At 41.8% G+C, this 17,247-nt stretch overlaps 1 protein-coding gene across 1 annotated transcript in view; it reads left to right on the top strand.

Moving 5' to 3' along the window:
• Positions 1–1,645: 1,645 nt before the first annotated feature.
• Positions 1,646–17,247, top strand: part of T265_02651 (hypothetical protein) — a gene marked incomplete at both ends in the record, with an annotated part of 27,448 nt that continues 11,846 nt past the window's right edge. Inside the window, 6 exons of the mRNA XM_009166949.1 lie at positions 1,646–2,164; positions 5,539–5,661; positions 8,360–8,497; positions 11,392–11,514; positions 13,091–13,231; positions 14,294–14,418. Of these exons, the coding sequence (XP_009165213.1) occupies positions 1,817–2,164; positions 5,539–5,661; positions 8,360–8,497; positions 11,392–11,514; positions 13,091–13,231; positions 14,294–14,418 (998 nt within the window). The remainder of the gene's footprint in view (positions 2,165–5,538; positions 5,662–8,359; positions 8,498–11,391; positions 11,515–13,090; positions 13,232–14,293; positions 14,419–17,247) is intronic.

Here is a 17,247-nt window from a genome sequence, read left to right as displayed (position 1 = left end):
GGTCATTTTGGTTACGGCTGGACGGACCGGCGTTAAAATGAAAAGGGGTACCTAGAACGTGGAGACTGATGCACTGCAAGACTTTAAAGCATCAGACGCCTCAAAATCGGCTGTTTCAAGTTAACTTCTGTGTATGTTGAACAATTTTCAGTAGAGCTGAACTGCCCCAGATAACCTCAAACAGTTTTTTAATTTTATCGGCATGCCGAAGAAAGGCGCATTTCAGTTTTACTATAGTGCTGATAAGCCTGATGCGGCGTATATTAATCAGCGACCAGAACTAATTAAAATGTATTCACTTCCGTTAGTTTTAACTCGTTTGTGAAATTCACTTTTAGAGAAATGACCTAGTGAGTGGATCAAAAGGGTCTTGTACCAGCATCATTATTGAAGACATGATCTCAGTGCACTTGGTGTCTACGCGCAGATAGTGGTTGTGTGTGTCAGCATGAACTTATGTAGCTGTGTCAAAGTATATGTATAAATGATTATATGTAAATTATATGTAAAATTATATGTAAAAACCACCGCTTTCGAGTGCATTCGACACCAATAATGAAGCGTTTCATAGTCGCCCTGCTACTAGCCATTTGGTAATCTTTCCAAGAAAGATAAGCCGGCTCCAACAATATCTTGGATCGCTGTCCTTGGAACACGATCAGAATTACGGCTTGAACACTATCCATTTTCTGTTTCACCATCTCAGTCTAAATGCCACCTGCATTTTGCTTCTCGTACTTCCCATAGTTTGGCAGCCATGCAATAAATGGACGTTTTGTTTCAGTTGCATCATTTACTTGGTGTGAATTTTTACGGGTTTGCAAAATCCGCTACCAAATCTTAGAATTTTTATTTGTGGGAAGGTTTTTGAATAATGTTTTTTTTCGACTCAAATGTATATTTAAATTAAACTGGGTGAAACCAAGTGAAGTGACCGACATTCTGTGTAACCATTATCTTTCTCGTAGTCTGGTGCGGAAAATTGCGTTGGGTATTTTTATATTTTTAATTAGGTGGACTAGAGGCAGTAATCATCATCGAGTTTCATCCTCGACTTTTGGGCTTATCCTGTCCGTTGGCGTTTCAACTTAGTATTACCTAAACCCCAAATGAAACACTTAAAGATTGTACTGACTGCTATTTATACGGATTAGGGGTGGAATTAACAAAACCGTTAACATCCAGATTTGATGGACGGGAAATGATAGGAACTGGTAGATGTTCGCTTACCCCCACAGTGCTTTATCGGAGATTTAGTGGGATGCTTTCCATATTCAAAGAAACTGTTTGCTCGCTTGAATCTTGGGCGTGCCTATTTAATCTAAACATACGTGGTTTGTAGAAGTCTTACGTTAAGGCATTTTGTAGGTGAAGTTGCTCAAAATTGTGGTAGAAAGTAAAAATGCCATCAAAATACCAGTCTGTCCATTGATTTGCTATTAAAAATCGTCATCTGTGTTGTCATTGCGGGAGTAAGCCAGCCTCAGTCGCAGCTGACTGGTGATGCACAATAGAACGGAGAAGCTGATTTATTTAGAAATCTGGGAAAGTGATGCTCAGGCGATGTGCTTATGACGTGAGAGAAGCAGCAAATAGGCCTACATATGTTAGTATTATGATCATACAGTCATCGCGAATTGTCCATAAGTGACTAATGGTTTCCGCCATTTGCAAAGGACGTAACCGACGCAAAAAAATGTTAGAAGGCCAGTTAAAACTTACTATGTTTTACCTGTTATTCTATTTGATACTAACCAAGTAAATTGATGGCTGCAACCTTCTCACCATTCAGCGTAAACTTTCTGTTACCAAAAAAATGTATCGCTCACGAATGCCGTATACAAGATGGCATGCTAAAGCGGAACTCCTTAAAGAACAGCTGCAACAAGCTATGCGTGAGCGTTACAGTCACTTGAGGAAAGAAGAATCTAGCTTGGATGTCTCTGTGGGCACAGAAAATGATAAAAGTTCCGGAATGCCAACAAGGGATTTGGCCAGCAGGATAAGGCCTACAAGCGAGGATCGACAGGACGATTCCTCGAGTACTAGTCAGAAGATAGTCATTAAAGCAATTCGACAACAGCAGAAAGAATGCCAACGGGAGAATAAACGACTTGGCTTTGGAACACAGTGCGAGCGTTTCAAGAAACAAGTGAAAGAACAAGTGAGTCTGCGTCCTCTGTCCTCTATATTGTTCTCCATGGTTACTCATCAGTCTGTTATTGATATGACAGGATTTGAGAATATCTTTGTTTAGCTTTCTCCTTTTGAGAGAAGACAATCTGTGCTAAAAAACAAAAGATGTACTGCACACATATTTCGTTCTTATCGGGAATCATCATTATTGCGTGTCTTTTGTGGGAAACGTGAACCCACAATCAAACCATTCGACCACAAGCAGCTGATTGACAATGTAAGAAGCTCCCATTCAGACAGGATGTAGTGTCACTCATCATTCATTCAAGCAGTTTACATCACCTTGCTTTCCGCCACAGATTCGCTTCACCTACATGACTGAAGTATTTGTTCTGTTCCCAATTCATTTCTTTAGTTTACTTATTACACTGCGTCTCCAAAGGAAATGTTTCTCGTCTGGACTTAGGCCAAGAAACTGTCCCAGGCTTATTGTAATAAAACTATGCACCTAACTGATATTTCAAGTGAGCTCCAAAGCTAAGAACACTGATGAAAACCGAAAAGTGTAAATCGCACTGAAAATGAAAGTTCCTCATTTCGGATGCTTCGAACGGGCTTATACGTTCCAATGATGACGCTTTTGACCTTTTTGGACACTTGAAAAAAGCTGCGATAAAACTTGTCTCCACTGTCAGTTGATACTCAGTCTATCAAGGTAAATGTCGTGAACTTCTTTGAAATGGTGAGTGTTCATTGTCTCAACAATCCCCGTCATTATTGGTGGCGCCCAATCCGTATTGGACATCGGCGCTTCATTACGGCACATCCTAAATAGAGGCGTATGGTTGTCTGGCCGAACATCAGGACCACATTTTCTTCTTTGGAGAGCGTGGGGTGCAGACCATCCGGGTCAGGTGACTTTTCACGTTGAAGTATTGATATCTAACGCTGGATTTCGGTGGTGTATTATTGTTGATGTTCCATTCGGGCCCGCTTGATTCTTCCGACGGTTGTGTTGAAGAAGACCAGCTGACCTGTCCTTTGAAGTGTCCAGCCAACCGCCCAAGACGACCACTGAGGGAGTGAGTTGCCCTTCCGTCTTCTTCGCATATTGTTTCGTTCACACTTGTCTTTTTGACAGGTTGATTGAGCCAGCTAAAACAGCTAAAACAGCTAAACAGCTAAAACCAGCTAAAACGCTTATGTTTCCTGCAGCAAAAGTCTCTGATACTCTTGGGCCTTCAGAATCCAGTATTCTCTGTCATTCTTCAAGCTCCAAATTATCGGGTGTCTGACGGATCATTATGTGCGATCATAGTCGCTTGTTGCTGTTATGGCCTTTCTGGCAGCAACAGGATATGCTGATCTCGAGGGTATCCAGTGTTCATTGAGTTTAGTAAGATTAACTGAACAAAGAGTTCCGAAAGCTCACAGCATTGCTTCTTTACTTCATTTCCTTTCAATCGCCAGGCAATCTTTGTCTTCCATATGACTGTGTCAGATTAGCTCGATACCCTTCAGCTACCGAAACTTGTCGAAGTTGATGAACGGAATTGCTCTCGCATAGGGCTTGCGGAAAGCAAAGTGCTGAGCGGGCCGGCACAATGGCGTGATTAGAGTGAAGTTGCGTACGCCAGACGCAACGACAATTCTTAACTGAGGCCCTCCATCGGCAACTGATAGCAACACGGTCCACTTGAGCCCATGACTGTCTTGCGGCTGGTGACTTTCAGGTGACTCTATGTGAGCGTTTGTGTTGGAAGTTCGTACCGGCCAAAAACAGACGGTGATCTGCACACAACTGAATTTGTTGCTTCCTATTATACCTACGCTAAGCATCGACTCCAAATCTACTGATGTCTATCAGGGCGTGTGCCGATACGATAAATAAACACCAATCACACAATCGATTTGCATTGATCCTAACTGAACCAGACTATTGCACAGCGCAAATACGGTTGTTTACTGGGTCCCAGTCCGGTAAAGCGCCTCCAGCCTTGGGGCTGAGTGCACATTCCACGCCGTAGACACTACGAGCCATTGCACCAAGGCCACCAGATATTCGAACAGTGAAATGTGGGACACCTGTGCTCGTCTTAATCGGTTTGAAGTACACGATCGAAGTGGTCTCCTGCCTGTGCGTTCCAAAGGCATAACATATGTTGACAAAGATGAAAACAAGGTCTCAGCAAGGGATTCTTGTTGCTCAATTTGATGTAGAGTACGGACATTATTGGCTGACATGTGGATCAGATCCTTTGAGGTAAGTCAGTATTTTGATGTATTTTCTGCGCAATAGTTTAGAGATGGAAAATAGGCTGCGAGACTGGCAGATATATTGACCATACTGCATCCTTTGATGGGTGGGGAGGGGATGTAGTGAAAGGCCGGTGAGCGAACAGCTGCAAAACCGAATGATACTTCTCTGTTGCCCAAGCCGAGGAATGGAGTGGTTGAGGTACCCGACTTTGAACATTTAACTCAAAAGTCTGACCCACAAGGTAGTGGGAGAATATAGAATTTTGCTTGGGAACCTTACTCCTATTCTCTGCCCAAAAGTCTGACCCGTGAGACAGCGGTTGTTAGGGTTTTTTTGTGGGACCCTTACAGGAGCCAATGACTCGATAGTCTGACCCACTTGGCTGTAGGAAGCCGGGGTGACCCAAGGACACAGAGAGAAAAATATTGCTATCTCACTTCTAATGCATCTGCGTAGAGCTCGTGCACTTGAGCATCACTGAACTCCTTGGTTTTCTAAGTATTTTGACCGTAGTGGACAATACACTAGCGGCCGCGGTCAGCCGCTGGGCAATCGCAGTGCGCGCATTTTAAGGCCAAACTTTTCTAACCCGTCTTTTCTACGGTGAAAGCATCATCACCGCTTCCATGAAAATGGACATGTTGGGAGGGACGCCTCACTGCCTTTACACTCCTATCGCACAGGACAACACCACTTCACCTCCATTGTGACTCGTAATACGAATACTTCCAACAAGGAGACTCACTGTTCTCTATCGGACTGCTTCCCGTTGGCCTTCCTCGACTAGCTCAAAGTTTAGGAACTAAGCTACAGCCATTATATCCCACACAAAAGCCCTAGCATTGCAACATTGTGACAGCTTTAGGTCGAGACCAAGCAATTTTGTCGACAATGACAACAGAACTTCTTGCAGTTTGTCTGGAATAAGATTACTGGAAAGAGTTCTGTTGGATGATGAGAGAAGGTTAGCAAATGACCATGAAATATCATCTACTGTTTTTTCTCTTGATTATCAATCAATCTGAAATCATCCAAACACTGACCATGGGAGTACATGGAACAGTTCCACTCTACAATGCAATAACTTTCAGTTCAATTCAACATATACTCAGTGCAGATGGTTTTTATCTTTTTGCTGACAGGCTCCACCACCGGGAACGTACACCGTTAAACTTCTCAGCTTGAATATTGCACATAAGAGTGAATTGCGACAAGAGGAACCATTTACCAAGGCTTCCAAAGTCACCCGATTGGCACATAAACAGGTTATTCGTTGAGTTGTTTTCGTTTTACCTTACTTTATTTTCTTTTCTGGTGGCTTTATCCCCCAGAGATTTGAAGTGCTGCGGCTTCAACTTGGATTCAAAAAGTGCAAATCGGTGTATTTTAAGCCACCTGTACGGAACTCTTTCATCATCAATCCACTTTGTCCTTAAACACATGAATTATACACACTTATGTACGCTAAGCTGTTGGTAACAAAAAGTTTGCCTGTAGAAATTTCCACAAATCCATGGGAGCAGTGATGGCCGAAATTCCCTCAAAGCATCTATTGCGCTGAGGTTACGTTGAAGACAAAGTACTCCAGAACAACCAATATCGCTGCATTTTTGACACAAAGAGCAGAACAGTGCGAAAAGATACTAGGTGACGGATATGCGTGAATACGAGTACTATTCACAGGAGGTTTGCATACATCAGGACAGTCAACTGCACACTAAGCAAGTGAATATGAATGTACCACGCTGACATGGGAAGACTTGAGGAAGAAGGATATCAAAGCTATTGCTTTTTGGTTCACAGACCTGACTCGGACCGACACGTCAAAATTGACTCAGTCACGTCAGAACTGTCGCCTTGTTTTGACTCGTCTAGTATCTGGAGTGCAGATACTTGATTCTTCTGGTTTCCGCCTTTCAATCAAGCCGCTATATTCTTATGTTGTTATCAAGGACAGATACTCAGGCTTCTCATTGTTCTGAAAAGAGTGTGCTGAGCTCAACACACACAACATTCACAATACAGAAGGTCTGAAGGGCATGCGAAAAACAAGCTTTTTTGTTATCGTAGGAACAGGGGTTGGTTCTCTAATGATTAGTGGGTTTTCAGCCAGAAACATGTCATCAACAAGCATGAGAATTGTGAACATCCGTCCATCCAAGTGAGCTGTAGATTGACCACCATCCTAGCAACTTTGATGGCCGCCGAAGGAAATAATCATCCTATGGGAGCTGACTATGGAACTATGGCATTTGGTGTTGCTCAAATACCATCCATGATTTCGCACGTAATTATCGAAGTCGCGGTTAATGACATGAAGGAGATCAAACGAATGCGTTTGACTAGTCCATTTATTTGTGGATTTAGTGATTTCTTGTCAGCCACATACTGTTTTGAAGTAAAACTACAAGCCAAACAGTGCACACCTTGCCCTACAGACCAAAAAACTTCAGCTTCGTGACCCTGACCCTGATCATCTCCGTTTGTACATTTTGTTGTCTATGTGTGGCGATATTTCAGAATCAACTCAGGAAGAAACATTGTTTGTTTCCTCAGTCAATGGAAGACAACCTACAAAAATTCTTAGTTCATTGGAAACAAAGTGTTGTTTTTAATTTCCGTCCTGAGAAGCCAAATACACCTGAACTCAATCCAGGAAACGTTTCTTATGGAAGGTGAACGCTCTCTTGAGCCACAGAAGGCTCAGCACCAGTGTGTATCGTCCGCTCTCAGCGCTGCAGTATAATACTTGACCATCTTTCACTCAACATAACATTATAGTATTACGAAGTTTCAAGGACCAGTACGGTTCGCAAAAAGGACGGCCGATTGCTTGATAGCGCTAGCTGTAGGGTGGTGCAACGCGACTGTGAACCTAGTCGAGTAATTTTTTCCAGCATAACCCATGATTTTTTGTAGTCTTGCGTAGGAAGTCTTATCCCCTGTTTCTGAAGTTATGTGACAGCTATCTTAGCACATGTCTTGTTAGCGGGTATGTAGGTGCTGTGGTGCTTGATGATCCTTAATGATTTTGAAATCGATTTGCGAACAGTCAGTCATGTAATTTTTGACTGTCAAGAATATCGTCGGTTAGGCACAAGTGTGTGTGATTTGATAGCAGGGAAGTATTAGAGTGGAGGAGTTTCCAAAGTATGCAGAGCAACTTCATGTTTGGATGGCCATTGTTATGAGTCTGAAATTTGAAGCTTGAATAAGCGTTAGGTTTAGGGGGGAATTTAGGAAGCTATAGACATGACGTTGAAGAATCTTCAGAAGTCGAAAGAGATGGGACACATTGGCTGGAGATTTAAAATTTGTGGATGAACTGAGCGAATTATGGGCAGGATTATATGCACCAGGAGAAAATTGAAATCCCAGGTCCGTCAGTTCTTGTACACAGAATACGCTTCTTCCGATATGATGAGAACATATTTTTTCAAACCACCTTAGGAGAGATATTAGTCTTTCATCGCGTTCCCCACTGACTCTGTGAAAGCATCAGAAGGTCAACACAGTAATTCTGCTAGCATTTTCTGCGTTCATCCGACTACAAAGGGAAACTGTGCAAAATGTAAGGCAGTATACCTTGTAGTTTCCCCCATAATAACCGAACGAGAAAAAACGAGTGACATGAGAAACTTCAAGAAACGGAAAATAGGTAGCCGGCTCAAAAATGGGATAGTTGGATGAATACTGAAAACTAAAAATCATTTGACCAAGAAACGTGTAAATTGGTTATATAGGGTCCTGTATTATTTATCGGACAACCATCTTAATAGATTAAACTGTAAAGTTATATGCTCTGATAAATATCTTCTGCAGTGTAAACTTTCGTTTAGAATGAGCGGTTTTCTGTGGTGGTTTTTTCTACTTCATCCAACGCTCCCTTCCACCTCTTTGGGGGCTGATGAACAAATTTTTACTTCTGTACTTTGCTTAACGTACGCACTCATCTGTGTTTAGAACTCATCTCTTGGCCCAGGCGTATATGAACCACACCGTTTTCTGGATCGCAGCACGGTGGTTGAAAGCAAAGGGAGATTTGATACGAGCAATGAAGTTCGATGCGGTAGAATCAAATACGGGTGTCTAAGTACATTAGTAAGTCAGTGTGTACGCATTCACCTAGTTAGTAGTTTGCCCCCTTTTGACCTTTCTTAAATACCACTTATTCACATCTCTTCGTTTCCGTTCTAAGGATTAAAGCAATTAGACTGGCGCAAACACGCACAATAACGGTTGGCTCTGCCCATTTCGAACACCTCGAGGAATGAATTATCTCTGATCGATATAGATCTGGAAGATAGGGAGAATTTTCAGCACCAAATTTCTTTGGTGGTTTTCCGAAATCCTTGATTACGCCACCAAGGCAGCTAGTGACTGATGACGTCAAAATATATTATGCGGTCCTACCTACTCGATGATTACGCTAGATAGTGAGACCGACAGTTTGTCTTGTGATCTCACCTAGTAGAATAAATCCCACAATATGTTACCCAATGTCCTAGGTCCTTGTGTTTGCCTGATACCTATAATTTAATCTTAATTAAGTTTTCGAAGGCGTCAGAGCCTGTAAGCCTTGCTGGGGTACAATTGTCATTCCAGAGTGGTTGCAGTGCAGACCGACAACGGTGATTTCCTTCAGTTTTTTAATCACTCAGCTCTTGGAGTTTTTGTTTGGGTTCAGGATAACAGATAAAACAGAAAAGATAAAATTTGAAAATCACAAGGAATGCTCATAAACACCGCAGTAAGAGGGTGCCCAAGTTGAATGTCAGTGAAGTAGAAAAATATTGTACAAAAAACTAATAATGGTAGTAGCGAGCCACAAAACCAAAGGGCAATTGAGAATAAACAGCCTTGACTCTTGAATATCTTTCGGTTTCAGTTATGGGCGGTTGTCAATTTGTCGAAATGTAGGTAGCTAGGGTGTGTTTACTGATGGTTGATCGGATGGCAGTTGATCTGTTCGCCGAGCTTGGCAATTGGCTTGCAAGCGTTTCGTACGCAGTCGAGGAGACATCGTCAGTACACATTCAACTGTGCACAGATCAACCACCAGTTGTGGACCGTTCTTAGACCAAGCGAATTCACGAGCTTAAACCGAGTCTCAAATTGTAAGCTTCGGAAGGACGAATTTAATTGTTACCCCAGAGCTGTGTGTGATTCATTGGCCATGTGGTACAAGCTGTAGGTAATATCGAAACACCCATTTCCAGCCAGCGAGTGTTCGTTCGCACCTTCAGTAACGAACTCATGGCTATTCTACTAACCGACGGACTCTAATGGAAAGTCACCAGTCGCGTTGACATCGCTTCTATTTATTGATTGTGCTGCTGAACTTTAACAAATTTTGGATGCAGTACAAAGGATGGTCCAGGTGCAAAATTTTTGTGTTCTTAGAAGAGTCGGTGAGCAAATAGTCTGTGGTGGTTTAACGTTGCTTTTCAGCCTGAAAGCTTTATAAACAGCGCCATTCAGTCCTGTTAAAGAAGACGTGTACATTTAATTTTGCGCGCTAATGGCTACACTAGCGGTGTGCAACACACTGTCAATTTCAGTAGGATTTTTCGCTATAGGATCCAGGATAACCCCGTTAGCGAAGAAGCAGGTACTGAAGGAATCGCGGTAGCGAATTAAAGGTACCACCTCACATTTGTAATACACAGATGATAAGCGGCTTCTTGAAACGACGCGTCCATAAAGCTAGTGTCACTTTGAAGTATCTCGCAGATTAATATATGTAAGTAAAGCGATGCCTTAGAGTTATACATTCCGTTGATGCTGCTAGTGTAACGGTGGATGCTACTGATTAGGCATGCGAGTAGCATGTTTTATCGTAAATCCGCTTCGCGGCTCTTGAAAAGTGAGATCTGTTACGGAATTCAAAGAGTCACTTTGTAACATTTGCTTGCATTTGAGCGACAGTCGATGATTATTCGGGAAAGTTCAGAGAGATACATTTAAGGAGATGATGGGTAATCCGTTTTTGTAAACAAGATCTCTATGAGAGTTTTGCTTCCCTGTCCAATAGTCCGTAACTGTTCAGCTGGTGTTCTCTAGAACTCCATCTAAACTCTTGGAACAAATACGAATATGTTACTCGATCTCCGTCCTTAGGCCGTTGAGGGTGGTCTAAATGGAACCAGACGACAAATTTATTGACATTAGTGACATATAGTTCGACGAGAGGACGTCAATAATTTGGCTAAAGAAGACACTAGTTTGTTTCAAGGCATACTGTGAATTTGAATGAGCGTAAGTAGTACAGCTTCCGATGAGTATCTTTCAGTCAGCTGGCCGCCATTAACAATTATATGCTTCAGAGGATACGTAAAGAGTCACTTGTAACATTTGCTTGCATTTGAGCGACAGTCGATGATTATTCGGGAAAGTTCAGAGAGATACATTTAAGGAGATGATGGGTAATCCGTTTTTGTAAACAAGATCTCTATGAGAGTTTTGCTTCCCTGTCCAATAGTCTGTAACTGTTCAGCTGGTGTTCTCTAGAACTCCATCTAAACTCTTGGAACAAATACGAATATGTTACTCGATCTCCGTCCTTAGGCCGTTGAGGGTGGTCTAAATGGAACCAGACGACAAATTTATTGACATTAGTGACATATAGTTCGACGAGAGGACGTCAATAATTTGGCTAAAGAAGACACTAGTTTGTTTCAAGGCATACTGTGAATTTGAATGAGCGTAAGTAGTACAGCTTCCGATGAGTATCTTTCAGTCAGCTGGCCGCCATTAACAATTATATGCTTCAGAGGATACGTGTTGTGTTCATCAGTCTAGGGATAGCTCCTCTATTTAAACATATGGTTATAATTTTAACCGATGTGAAACAGGGTTATGCAACTGGCAGGACTTGTAAATATACATACAACTATCAAAATTTGCAAGTAAGTAAACTTTAAGTGTACAATTACCTGGTGCGCGCTCCAATCCAATTTCCATGAACCGGATGGCCGCATCTTTCTTACTTCTAGCTACCTCCGCAAAATGGGCCACGATTTACGGACTTTCCAACATCAGTCGACTTGCTAGAAACGCGGGATTACAAGAAAAAGGGAAAGTTCTCCCTAGTTGAACGCTTTCCACGTAAAAAGAAGGTAAGCTGAAAGCTGTCGTAAATTTTCAGATACTTTTGGATGGCGCTCACCAATAATTTCACACACGGACACTTTTAGCTTATTAATCATTCCATGTTATTGTTATGCTTTAATAGTGAGCAGTGAAAAACCTGCGTCTGTGAACCAAATAGCAAAAAACCATCAGCCAGTCGCAATGTACGATGAGCTCTACTTCACTTTCCACTTTTGGACCAATTTATTTTTGTACATGTTCACTCACCACCACCCTCCACCGACTGCTTTTTTCACAGTCTGTTGGTAAGAATGCATTCAAAGAGGATCCGACTCACTGCTGTTTGAAAATAGATTCACTCTCGGATTAAACCTCTTTCCGTAGGATGGTTTTATTACAATGCGGATCCTCGGGTAAACAGTCCATTCTTACCCTGCCAATTTCTCCCTGCCGGACCTCATCCATATGATGGACAAAATTGCCCCACAGTAAACTTGCATGCGTGATATAAATCTTTTATGTTAACCGTTGTGCCACTATTGCAGGGATTAGTGCATTTATGTACACATTTTTTTAATCGTCCCGCTAGTAAACTGTTCGAAAGATCCCATAAAATAAAGTAACTAGATCATTTGTATAGTGAAAGTGTTTCTGGGAGATCACATTCTGTGAAGAAGGTTGACCAAATTATGCCGAACAAACCGTCAAAAAAGACAAACAGAAATGATCGGGGTGAATTCATCTACCTACCAGAGCTATCTGCTTTGAAATATATCTTCAGTAGTTGGAAGGCTGAAAAGTTTTTAGAGACTCATTTTTCCTGGAAGTACGTGGACATTGTCTCCAAGGCACAACTGTATTAGTATGCAACGAAATTACTCCCGCCTCCTGATAACCCACCCTAGGAGACTTTGCTCACTGAAAAACCCAGAGTTGCACCGTTTTATTTCTTCTTGACATCCGTAGGAACGGGATGGCGAAGCGTTCTCTGGATGCCCACGTTTCGTGCTTCTTGTCAGTCGCAACAATTAAATCAAGTAGCTTCCATTATAACAGCTTTAATTTCTAGAATATTAAAGTTGCTAACTGAGCTTAACTTTACGCCTGTTATGGCTAAGGCAAACCATTAGCGCTCCATAAGTTAGCACCTCCCTACTTTGAGCAGCAATCAATCAACCGCATCCCCGCCACTTCGTAGACGAACAGAACACGTACTGTATGAGTTCATCATTATATACATGGTTACCCAGGCCAAACAAATAATGTGGCTGATATCGAATTTTCGAATTAGGCCAATATGACTCCGGTTTATCGATTATTAAATAAGATAACTAAAAAATAGTTGCAGAAAACAGCATTCTCCAGCTTTATCCAACTGAACAACTGAAAGAAATTTAGCGTAGCGCTTGAATGTGATGAAGAAGTGCTCGCACTAAGACCTAAATTGATCGCCGAAAAATTCTGGGAAGTGTATCTTTGGGGTTTCAATTACCATCTTGCTCCTCATTATATCTGCTTACATCTGCTTACGGCTGCAGTAAACTTCCAAATTCTGATGTGCTTTCTACTTTTCGTCCAACCAATGTTTTTTCCACGTATCAGGGACTACGTATAGGCCCTACCAAGTACGATCCGCGCAACCCATACGAGAACCCCATCAGTTTCAATGTGAAGCAGGTTCCTTTCTTGAAAACTGCCGAACGAATGACCAAGAAGCAGTACCAAGCATTTATTGGGAATGTGGTAAGTTTTCTACTCTTTGGATAATTTGAAGATTATGTCAAAAACCTAATGTAATCGTATCCAGCATCTGGAAGAGCTATACTTCCTCCAGCAACCAACAATGGTCAACGGCGACTTACTGTCCCTGGGTATTTCTTTAAAAACGCGATGACCGAGTCTCTAAATATGACATTCTGATTTAGGAGGTGGATGGCGAACACGAAGCAGTATCTTTAAGCCACTTGGCTACTAAAGGCAACGACATGACATCCGATCCTTCCCACGCAGAACTGGAACTAGTGAAACAAGATTAGCCTGAACCAAAACCATCACTCTACCATGATTATTCAGAAATTTTAACGATGTTTCGTCATTCCATCCTAGTATAGACCGCTAAAATCAATAGGACGTTCTTATACAACAACAGCGCACCCACTCATATAATCTGCGTGAATGAACCCACGCAACTACCACAACTTCCTTCTTTTTGCAAACTGTCGTTCGCAGCGAAAGCACATAGTTATTCAATGAATGTCATGACTGTGTAAACTATAGTTTCCATATGTCATTAAATAGTAATTTTCACTCTACATTTTCAACTCATGTGCTAACCGTATTGGACGATGAAAGCGTCCCTGGCAATCCTCTATTCTGTCTTTCTTCTAATCTTGACCCCGAACCCCTCAACTCTCGCAACAGTCACGTTACAAAAATATTCATAGGAAATTACCCTGATTAGGGACATGCGTTTTTATGGGAGTTCATCGCAAAGTAATGTTACTTTGGTGCTAATAGCACGGTACCCCACAATTTGTAAATACTGCTTGAGTTTTCCATGTGGTGCACAAGCTGATATGCGGCTAACACAATCCAAATGCAAACTGGAATAGGTCGTGCTGATACCGAAGCCATCCTGATGCAATGCTTTCCTCTCTCAGGGCGCTCTGTCAAGACTCAGTTTGAATGAGTTCGTATAGCACAGCACTGCCTACAGGAACTTATCTGATATTTTTATCGTATGTTTTGTGCCACGGTTCACTCTTATTCAATCCTTTTGTACCTCATATCTACTTTCCTCAAAAGACCCCGTTTACGGGACCAGGTCGGTACAGTATTTCAAAAGAAGACAAAAATCCACTTGCTGGTCCATTGTTTGCAAGGGAACCCATTGAAAAAATCCGCTGTGCAGAACGCATGCATCTTTTGGAGTAAGTTTTGAAATTACGAATATGATTATATTATCCATTTTATTCTATTACTTTTGTCCTGTTTTATGATCAAAACATCCATTTATGTAAAAATAAACTGCCATTTTTATATGACGTTATTTCATCTGGAGGTCCAAATGAATCGCTCGTTTATATTAGTCTTTAGATGGGCGTGCTGCACACAGACCTCAGGTTTTGTGTGGAAAAATGTAAGCAGCTGATTCCAGCTGGGCCTTCCGTTAAACAGAAAATTGGCATTTGTTTTCACATACTTCATATTTGTGTCCAGGTTTAAAATCGGATGGATATTTAGGGAGTAGACACACCGGATGAGCTCCAGCCACTGGTTGGATCACCGAGAACTTACATCAACCTAATGAGGGTTGATATATTAGGTTTGGCAAAACCATGCTTCTCTATAAAAATACAAATAAAATACACACATAAGCAGTCTTGGCTTTAGACGTATTCTACTTCCGGCCGATATGGTCTTTACAGCAGCCATGCGGGTAGCAAAAATAAGATTAGCAGCATTGAGGCGCTTGCTTAAAACTGAATCCTCCTTTATCTTTTTGTTTACAAAAGGTTTGCACAGTGCTCGGCTAATAGTTTTTAAATAGCGGAGCCTATGGAGCAAGGGTTCTCAACCGGTAATGGTCACTCACCCGAAAATCTCAAGACCGATAGTGAGAACTGTAATTTCAAGGGCTTCAGCGTTAGAACTACCGATAATCAGTTGGTTACCTTGTGTGGTGCCTATCATTTTATTTTTCATCACCATTCGCCACAGTTTCATCTGAGGAACATCCAAAACAAGATTGCAATTAACAAAATTCCCACCAAAATTACTGTTTTCAACGGTCCTGCTCCTGTAACCACTTATAACGCCACTAAATTTTCCTAGGTAACACTGATGTGTTTGCATGCCTCAAACATTCGAAACCTTCTACTGCACAAGAATGTCGGTACAGTGTCCATAGTGGTTTCCTGATGAACTGCCCCCCCCCCCCTAGTCAGATAAATATGAAGGACGTGCGAATTGGGTGTGAAGGCTGGAACGACTGTTTGAGTCTGACTAGTATTTAAAACATACTACTGGCACACTAACAGTAGAAAAAAAATAGTTTCCAGCTCCGTAGCGGAAAACTGAGAAGCGCCAGCGAGGAAATAGAATAAGTGAACCATGAGACGAAAAAATGAATATCCACAACCAGTTTCTTGGACGGATTTCGATGCTGAATTTGTTAGCTGCAACATAATATTTAAAAGGCGTAGCATCTTGAGCCTCTAATTCTCCATGTCATCACCTAAGAAGGAGATTAAAGATTAGCGAAATACATTCGTTTGCAGAAAATTTGGTTTCACTAGAGACTCACCTGAAACGCAGCCGAATATTTCGTTCATGACGTTTCTAAGCAACTGAATGTGCTGCATGAGAGATTTGGCTAGGTTCCAGGTGGGTCTCTCGCAAACCAAATTTATTTGCACATGAGTGTATTTAGCTAAATTCGTACGGTTTGGGTTCAAATAGAACATAAGTTTAAGGGAAAATTGGGTACTGCGCCTACCTGATGAGCCATAAGAAGGGCCAAACCAGTCGTGGGCTATCAAAAACCTCCAGCGACCTCATGAGGTAGAGAGTATTTAATGAAGTACTTACCACGGCTACACGGTTTCTTTTGGAGTTTCATTGTGGGCTACTGCAGAGGGCCACTCTCCAGATGAGTATTACATTCGCATGTGTTCTTCAGCACAGAGTAATTAACTACGTAATTCCAACATAACGCCTTTGTATAAATCACGTGAAGTTTATTAGAACACCATAAAGCCTCATGCCAAATGCCCTTTAGTCTGGTGGGAGTCCATAGCCGAAAACAGTGAACTTCGCCTACAAACTGGGCCGAAAAACTGGCTTAAATGGAGTGATTCCACTCATACCAACCAGTAAAACTTCTAACCTTTCAACTACTTTTTGAATATAATAACTATTCACTCAGTTATTTAGTATAATATGAGAAGTAAGTTTCGTACGTATATCGGTATAACCAGACGAACTAGAAATCCAGAATTCAGCGAAGCGTAACAACCAGCACGTATGTATTCGAATTGGCGAATATGTACAGCATATGGAATATTAAAACAAGAGAATAATGAATGGAGCAATGAATAGAGTATCAGTCATGTTCATCACATCCGCCACACTTTGAATGAGCGTGTGGACGTTTATAGTCCAGTGGTGATCTTGGCCACCATCTTTCGGATCTTCTCGGGATGGAAACTCCAGACTCTTCACAGGTTTGTGTTCTTCAGATACGTTTTGTTCAGATACCATAAGATCATCTACAAGGGATTCATTAGTATTTGAAACAGCAGGAGTGCCGTAAATAGACTGATCTTTGGTATTAAACTCAACTTGGTCAATGTGTCTCCGGTGACAAGATAGGTCATCCAAATCTAGAATTGTGACCATCCGTTTGCAATTCGATGGAAGCACTATTCCTGTAGCAGGTCGTATTCGATGGATATTCCTGTAGCAGGTCGTAAATCATTACCCTTGAAAAATGTAACATCAGCCGTTTTGGCACAGTCAAGACTTGTACGCAACGCAAGAGATTTAAATAGAAGCGCGGGACTCTTCCCAGTAACGGGATAGACGGCGTTCCTGTATTGCATTAGAAAATTATCAATCCCACGGTCCTATTCCACGAAGTAGTAAGAGGGAGTGAAATAATGGCAGACTTTAGTGTTCGGACAAAATTTTCAGCAAGTCCATTTGACTGGGGATGTCGCGAAGCAGTAAACAGATGTCGACATCCAAGACCCTTCAAC

The sequence above is a fragment of the Opisthorchis viverrini genome (genome assembly GCF_000715545.1).
Source record: "Opisthorchis viverrini unplaced genomic scaffold opera_v5_33, whole genome shotgun sequence".
In the NCBI taxonomy this organism is placed as follows: Eukaryota; Metazoa; Platyhelminthes; class Trematoda; order Opisthorchiida; family Opisthorchiidae; genus Opisthorchis; species Opisthorchis viverrini.
The sequence above is the reverse complement of the archived record's forward strand: the minus strand, read 5'-3'. Positions and strand labels throughout refer to the sequence as shown.